Consider the following 8708-nt stretch of genomic DNA (forward strand, 5'->3'; position numbering starts at 1 on the left):
TCTTAACCACCATATTCATCTCTGACCCCTGCCCCTTGAAGTTTTGATATGCTGCTGGTGTCTTCCACTATGATAAATGATGCAAAGTACCTTTTCAGTTCCTCTGCCATTTGTTTCCCATTACTATTACTACTACTCCAGCCTCATTTTCCAGCAGTCCAATGTCCATTTTTTTTTCTCTCTCTCTCCTTTTAGATACCATTATTTATTACTTACTCACTAGCTAGCTTACCCCTGCCACATCGTTTTTCTAGTTATTCTCTGCTCGAGTTAAGGCTATCCACACTCTCTGCTTGTTTGCTTTTATGCAATCTCTGACTTACCTTGTCAGCCATGGTTGCCTCATCATCCCCATACAGTGTGTTTCTTCTTCCACTGTGCCTTCCAAATTCTTCTCAACTTCTGCCATTGCTACTGTACTGTCTTCCCTGCTAGACTCCCTATCCAATCAACTCTGGCCAGTTCCTCCCTCATGTCTCCGTATTGCAACTGAGTAAAGGTAACTACAGTTGTATCTAATTCCAGCTTCTCCCTCTCCAACTGCATGCCCCCTCAGGGTTCTTTCACCTTAAGCTTCCTAATCAAGTTGCAAATATAAAATTTATAATAAATTCTAAAGTGCAAGTTCTTGGAGTAAAATAAACTAAAAATAGGTGTTTTAGAAAAATCAGATGGTCGTTGTTCAATTTTTAATCTTGGTCTTTGAGAGTCATTTAGAACAAAGTAGTTCATGATGAAGGAATTGAAATTTTTATTTGAATGGGTGCCTTGATCTTTTCCAATTACATGTACAAAGATTCTCATACACAGGGATGAATTTTCTTTTTGTTCTGTTCTACCAAGTCTCATGGTCTATGTACAAAATAAAGTGTAATTTTCTGAAGTAACCAGCCAAGTTGGACATTTCAAGTAGTGGATATAATTAAATGCTTAGATTTTCCAATTACAATTGCATAAATATCTAATGAGTCACTTGCTATCACTAATTGAGCTACCAGTATAGAATGATTTCAAATACACAAATTAAACAGCATATTTTATACTATTTATACAGGCCTATTTTTGTCACACTTGGTGTTTTGTATTCAATATGTTACCTCATTACCCAGTCATGATTAAAGTTAGTTGAAAACAAAAAAAGTGCTCAAAGTTGGTTAACATTTGTGGAGAGAATTGTTTTGCATTGCCAACTTTATTTTACAAGTCCGAACTAGAAGTTAGAGATGAAAGAAAGAGTATTCTAAACCAATCCAGAGGCGAGGAAAGACTAAAATGAAAGTCTGTAATGGGACCAAAAAAAGTCCAAAAATTTTGTAATTTGTTTTCTTAGTACTTTCTTTGGATTTGGGCATGAGATCTTACAACAAATGAAATGGAACCCATGATTTGATCTGAAGTACTTGAAATTAAAATGAGGTTAAGACTGTTACATGACTATTTTAAAAGATGAATAGCATTTCCTGAACTTCATTAGAATAGTGTGAGATGCTGAGGACAGAAGGGCATCAGAAAGTGTTCAGAAGCTCAGGGTCCATTTGCAGAGTGAATGGAATTGTTTAGCGAAACATTGGTTACACTGATATAGAGACCATATTGTGCGCAGAATACAGCATATTAAATTGAAAGCAGTTTAAGTTTGCAGTTCTGGACAGTGAAATACAGGGGGGAAAGGAGGTGATAGCATCTCATGTTCTGTGCTTGCTTTAGAAGGCCTTGTAGAAACCTGAAAGGATGTCATTGAGGGAGCTGTTTCTTTCGAATGCTAAGACAGGAAAGGATGATGCATTTACACTGGAGGATGATTCATTGAATGTGGAGGCAGATGATGTGGAAAGTGACAACAAGGTACGATCTTGTATGGAGACAAATAGTGTGGGTGTGGTTGGGGCCCTGTTGATTACAGTGAAAGGGAATCCTTGACTGAGGAAAAAGGAAGATGTAGGAGAATAATATTACTTTTAGACATTATTATAGACACTTTTAGACATCCTGCATTATTGCATTTCCTATCACAATTGAAATCAAGTAACCAAACTTTGACCGTGCCTCTTTTCACTGTAGGTGGTGCTGTTGTTCAAGTCACTGGTTGAAATGTTCAGCATTAACTACACGCAGAACTTTATCTGCCTTGGCTACAACAAAAAGTCAGACTTTTAGCTTCTGTACCTGGATTAGAATATTAAGGTTGAAGCAATAGTGATAGTTTGGTATAAAAAGACTTGGCATTTTTCTTCTATGGATTCGAATTCAAGAAGGGTTATGTTAATAATTATTGGAATTTCAAATAACTCACTGGTTATATCTCAACACCCGTTTGTATAAATTTTTAAAGCAATAAAATAGTTACTGTTTTGTAAAAAAAGTATGCCTTTGCATATTAGAGCAACTGGGTCGGTTTAGGAAAAACGCAGAAGGATTTTAGGCAGAAATTCCAGAGCTGAGGGCCCAGTCTGCTGAAGGTATGGCAACAAAGAACAGTTGCAGTCATAGATGCTTAAGTGGCCAGAATTAGAAAAGCACAAATGCCTTAAGGATTGAGATATGAAAAGTACTGGAAAAACTCAGCAGGGCTAGTAGCTTCTGCAGTATTTAATTTGAATGTCTGAAGGTTGTTGGACTGGAGGGTTTTAGAGATGGAAGGGTGAGTATATGGATGGATATGAAAAGTATGGGAATTGTATAATCAACCTTGTTTTATACTCAACAGGGGATGATGGTTGAATTGGATTTTGGTTTGAATTAGGACATTGACAGAGTTTTGGATGTTCTCCAGTTTAGAGGGTAGAGTATAGGATATTGCCAGGAACGCATGAGATTTGTCAAATCTGAAGATTTCAAAAGTACGGATAAGGGCTTGAGCAGCAGATGAAATGAGGCCAGGACAGAGTTGATCGAAGTGAAAATGATTAAGGTGTGGTCTTTTAACAACAAACAGTACAGCACAGGATCAGGTCCTTGGGCCCACCAATACTGCACCAAACAAATGCTTTTCTAAACAAAAATTCTTCTCTATCTATATTTCCCTATTAAGGTGCTTCTTAAACATTGTTATTGTATCTGCCTCCACCATGTCCTCGGACAGCACATTCCATGCACTTAACATGCATGGGGGGGGCGAAATAACTTGCCTTTCCTGTCCTTTTTAAAATTTATCCCCTTTTTCTTTAAACATATGTCCCCTAGTAATTGACATTTCTACTTTCGGGGGGGGTGTGTGGGGAAGACTCCAACTATTTATTCTACCCATACCCCTCAATTTTGTAAGTTTCTATCGAGAGCCTGTGAAAGGGTTATAAAACATAAGTTTACTTGTGTACAGATGCCTGCTTGATAAAAGACTGGTCAGTATTTTTTAAATCCCAGGAGTTTTAGAAAAGAACTGTTGCTTTGTATATACTATGCTTTGCTGTTCAATTTTATTCTAAATGTGATTATTAAAAAATGCTTGACTTAAATCTACTGCTGATCCTGAATTTGATGCATTGGCATTTTGCTTCTTACATTTAAATTGATCAATCTTACAACTCTACCTGAGAGAGAAGGTAGAGGGCCAACCTGGATATAACAGTAGCAAAGATTTTTGTTTTTACATTGAACATATTGGATTCTGTGCTCTGAGAGAAGCAGGTGTTACAACAAGAAAATTGGTTAGAGACAAAAAAAACTGCAGATGCTGAAATCCAAAGTAGCCAGGCAGCAACAAGAGGTGGAGAAGTCGACATACCAGATTGCATTCACACAGATATTGTTTGTACTCTTTCAAATTGTTTACATCATGAAGATATTTTTCTTTCTTCATTTGTAACCAGTCATTGGGGTTGTATTGTGCTGACAAACTGGCTTTTCAAAAAATAGGAATAGCGATTTGGGATTCTGGGTTAGTGGTGCTGGAAAAGCAGAGCAGTTCAAGCAGCATCCGAGGAGAAGTAAAATCAATGTTTTGGGCAAAAGCCCTTTATCAGGAATACAGCTTAGGACAATAGAGCAGGGGAAGCTATTAACTACACAGTTGTAAGTGGAATATTGTTTTTTCAGAGATTACTTCAACACTTTAAACTTGTTCCAAAGGAAATTTTTAGTTTTTTTTAAAATGAAAAAGATTTTATAAAGTCTGAAATTCAGTATAACTTTTTTCACTGTTTTGAAACTGTCCATTACTGCACATGGATCTGTTCACTATAATATTGGTCCAGTCTTCACAGTGACAATACTCTTCTTTGTATTGTATGGCACTAGCACTGTGTTAAATGGGACAGACTTCAAATAGATCTAGCAATTGAAGACTGGGCAACAGCAGAATTGTACTCTAGCACCACCTACAACCTCATGGCCCAGCATATCCTCCACTCAAATATTACCATCAAGTCAGGAGATCAACCCTGGTTCAGTGTACAGTGCAGGAGGGCATGCCAGGAGCAGCACCAGACATATCTAAAAATATCAACCTCATGAAACTACTGAGCAGGATTACTTGCATGCCAACAGCATAAGCAGTAAGTGATCCCACAAACCCAACAGATCAGATCTAAATTCTGCAGTCCTGCCACACCCAGCTGTGAATGGAGGGTGACGCTCCACAAATGTTGTCAGTGCAAAACATGATGCTGGAGCATTGACAGCAATCTTCAGCCAGAAGTACCAAGTGGATGATCCATCTCCACCTCCTTCAGTGGCCTCTGCCCTCACAGGTACCAGTCTTCAGCCAATTCGATCCACTCCACGTGATAAACTGTTGGAGGCAAATACCTCCTGGATATTGCATTAATTTCTTTTTCCTTCTCTCTTAATCATTTATATTTGTGTTTGCAGTCATCCCTCAAGACTGCAGTCAACAGAAAATCTTCTGCCTATGTCTGTGGAGGATTTTGGTGAATTGGAGCGCCACCTAAGTCACTCAGACATTGACACAGTGGTAAGTTTTTGTAAGAATGGTTAGATTTGTTGATGCATATTATTGAATGCAACAGTTTACGATACATCAATTATTTGTCCTTAACAGTAGTGATTATGTAGTAAATGCAAGCAGAACTTGTCACCTAATTTTCTACAGATGAAACTTATATTTATATGCTAATAATTTTAAAGTGGGTGGAACTGTGATAACTTAATATGGAACCAGTGGCAAGTTGCATTTATCTAAACTCTAGTAATTTATGCATTATTTCTTTCTTACCCCACTATCACTGTTGCCCAGAACAATTCTGAAAGTAGCCTTTGTCTCCATGTTCTGCTCTTGAAGGGTGAAGAAATGCCAGTTTCTATTTTTTTTTGTCCTCAATCTTGCTTCAAAAATATAATTTCTCAACAAGCTATCTCCCTCCAATGACTTGCATCCTAGGATTTTTAGAAAGTTACAGCTGCAGTGAACGTATTGTGAATTCTAGAATTTTTTGATTCTAGAACAGTTCAAGAGTTTAAAGGAAGAGCTCCCTGCTGTTTTTAATACTACTCCCTCCTCCTCTTCTGGGGTAATTTTTACTTAACCCAGCAATCTTGCTCTATTTACATATATTTTGAGGTCTCCAGACCAGTTCCCTAATCTGGGGCTTTGTGTACAACCAGCAGTGGCCACAGCTCTATTCGTAATGAAGAGCTGGCCACCTCTAATTAGCCAGATGACATCCCTGCAGAAAACAGGAACCATGTGGCTGATCTGACTTTAAACCATGCTCAGGATCTTAAGATTAATTAGTTTGAAACAACGACTACTTCTGATGAAGGACAATAAGAATTATAAATTTTAAATATTGCTCCATAAAAACAAATGCCTTTTTAATTGTCCGTGAACTAATTCTGTCTTTAAATATTAATTATTTTCTTTTTTTAAAGATGTGTTCAGCCTATCCAAATTAACCAAGAGTGCTCTTCATACCTGTGGATCCGCAAGTTGTGACATTGTTGTTTGGAAGCTTCATTGTAAATAATGACATTTTGTTAAACATTTTAAAAATTAAGTAGCTACTGCATGTAATGTTTTAGTTACATTGAGTATTTGTATCACTTTCATTTTCTTGAACTCATATTAACCATGCAATTACATTTTGGCTGTTCAATTACCAAGATGTTTGGGTTTTTTTCTTGAAGTAAACCTACCTAATTCCCCTTGTTTTTCAAGACTTGAAAGATGAGCTTGATGAGAACTGCAAACTCGAGCCTTCTCCTGCTCCAACTTTACTCTGGGTTGCCCATTAGGACCTTTTGTGCTTTCTCCTCTGTTTTATTGTTCATGCCAACTCTGGTTCTAATAGGTACATTTTAGATTAAATTCAGAACTTGAGTAGTTACTTGGTTGCTTGTAAAAGGGCCCACTGGCAATTTGCAAATCTGTCTGTCTCATCCCATCCCATCAAAATCAACTGTCAAACATTGTTTACCATCTTTAAGACTACTTATCATCTCACTCATTGTCATCTGCTTATTTGTTAGTGAAAGCTTCATTGGAACCTTCAGCCTTGATTATTCCAGTATTCCATGTCAGCTTCCCTTTTCCTATCCTCCCAGAAAAAAATTAGAGTGCATTCAGTACTTGTATTGCAGCTCACATCAAGTTGTTCTGCCATCATTCTTATTCACTGATCTAACTCCTTATCCTAATGAGCTCCTGGTCTTCCAATACAAAATTAAAAATTTTGAGCTCCTATTCTGATCTTTCATTCTGTGTAACCATTAAGAATACTAGCTTCCTCCAACTCCTGTGTGTTTTCCACTTCAACTAGTGGCAGCTATACCCTTCAAGTCCTTAGTTTTAAATCTGACATGCATCTGTTTCTCATTGACCTTTAGGGCACTTAAATTTATCTTTCTGCCCAGTTTTTAGGTCATATGTCTGAATACCTCCTTAAGACACCTAACAGCATTTTGAGTCAAAATTAATGTTGGCTTAAGATGTTAAAAATGCTACATAAAAGGGCATTGTTTTATGTATATACAGTCTAGTGACAAAAATACTACTTCCTATAATTTTGTCTGATTTGAAACAGCACCAGAATACAACAGTGGGCGGCACGGTGGCACAGTGGTTAGCACTGCTGCCTCAGCGCCTGAGACCCGGGTTCAATTCCCGCCTCAGGCGACTGACTGTGTGGAGTTTGCACGTTCTCCCGGTGTCTGCGTGGGTTTCCTCCCACAGTCCAAAGATGTGCAGGCCAGGTGAATTGGCCATGCTAAATTGCCCATAGTGTTAGGTAAGGGGTAAATGTAGATGTAGGGGTATGGGTGGGTTACGCTTCGGTGGGGCGGTGTGAACTTGTTGGGCCGAAGGGCCTGTTTCCACACTAAGTAATCTAATCTAATCTAAAATTCACTTTCGATGTAAATAGATAGTTACATTAATTGTCCTATTGTGTTTCTACAACACAACTTGGAAATGTTCAAGCAAGTGATATTGTCACGTTTTACTGATATTGAACAATTCTTTGAGGATTTGTTGCACTGGCAGAACATTTTAACATCGTGACTATTTCAAGAGTCTGGGATTACCACACTAAGTGATAACAGATACAAAGTAATGAGCAGTGAAACCATGGCCTTTCATTATGCCAACCACAGCACATAAGATGTCATGTCGATGTTGCATCTCAAACAAGTCAGCACAATTTAAAACAACTGTTACCATTACTTGCTTGAATGTGAAAAAAATTTTTCATCCTGTTTTCTAAGACCTGTTTGGCTTACCGCACTTCACTGTTCATACCTTAAGTCTATTAATAAAGCTGTAGTGGGGGTTCATTATCAATCTGATGTTATAACCTGAATGATGTGTAACTGCAATTCCAAATGATAGTTTTGTATTAAATGGAAAAATCAACCAGTAGGATAGAAGCAATCCAAATGTGAATTGCACTGCAGCAGACAGAACACAAAGCTGATCACATTAACGTTCTACCACCAGTCGTTATGTTTATAATATTAGTACTTAGAACATATTGTTTTTGTTTCTGTTATTGTTACAATAGCCCTTCAAGCCTACTACCACCATTCAATGTAATCAGGGCTGCTTATGCAATCTTAGTATTCCATTCCCACTTCCTCTCCATATCCTTTGATCCCTTTAGCTTCAAGGGCCACATCTAGCCGTCTCTTGAATATATCTAACAAACTGGTCCCAATATTTTCCTGAGGAGAGACTTCCACATGTTCATAATTCTTTGGGTAAAGAAATGCTTCCTCATCTCAGTCCTGAATACTTTACCCCTTATTTTTAGACTGTGACCTCTCATTCCAGACTACCCCATCAGGAACATTCTTGCTGCAACTAATGTAAAATCCTGATGGGACTGGATGCATTAGATGCCCTCCTCATTCTAGTAAATTCTGGCAAGTACAAGCCCAGTTGTCTAGTTTTTCTTCTGGTCAGTCCTGCCATCCTAGGAATCAGTATAGCAAACTTTCACTGGACTCTCTCAATACTAAGAATCTCCTTCCTCAGTAGGAGACCAAAACAACACACAATACTCAAGGTGTGGCCTCATCAAGGCCCTGTATAACTGCAAGACATCCTTAATCCAATACTGAAATTCTCTCCCTATGACAGCCAGCATGCTGTTAGCTTTCCTCACCATCTGCTGCGCCTGTTCCACCATGGCACCCAGGTCTTGTTGTATCTTATTTTTCTAAAGCTGCCACCATTCGGATAATCTGTTTTTTTTGCAACCAAAGTGGATGACCTCACATTATTCCACATTATATTGTATTTGCCCACTCAGCCA

General features: G+C 38.1%; 1 protein-coding gene across 2 annotated transcripts in view; it reads left to right on the forward strand.

Annotated features, from left to right (window-relative positions):
- The window catches only part of LOC140482066 (signal transducer and activator of transcription 1-alpha/beta-like), a 45798-nt gene extending 38333 nt beyond the window's left edge, over positions 1–7465 (forward strand). For both annotated transcript variants that reach the window (XM_072578974.1, XM_072578975.1), the window contains exons 23-24: positions 4810–4912; positions 5830–7465. In XM_072578974.1, the coding sequence (XP_072435075.1) occupies positions 4810–4912; positions 5830–5853 (127 nt within the window). In that variant the 3' untranslated portion in view covers positions 5854–7465. The remainder of the gene's footprint in view (positions 1–4809; positions 4913–5829) is intronic.
- Positions 7466–8708: the final 1243 nt, after the last annotated feature.

Source organism: Chiloscyllium punctatum, chromosome 10 (genome assembly GCF_047496795.1).
Source record: "Chiloscyllium punctatum isolate Juve2018m chromosome 10, sChiPun1.3, whole genome shotgun sequence".
In the NCBI taxonomy this organism is placed as follows: domain Eukaryota; kingdom Metazoa; phylum Chordata; class Chondrichthyes; order Orectolobiformes; family Hemiscylliidae; genus Chiloscyllium; species Chiloscyllium punctatum.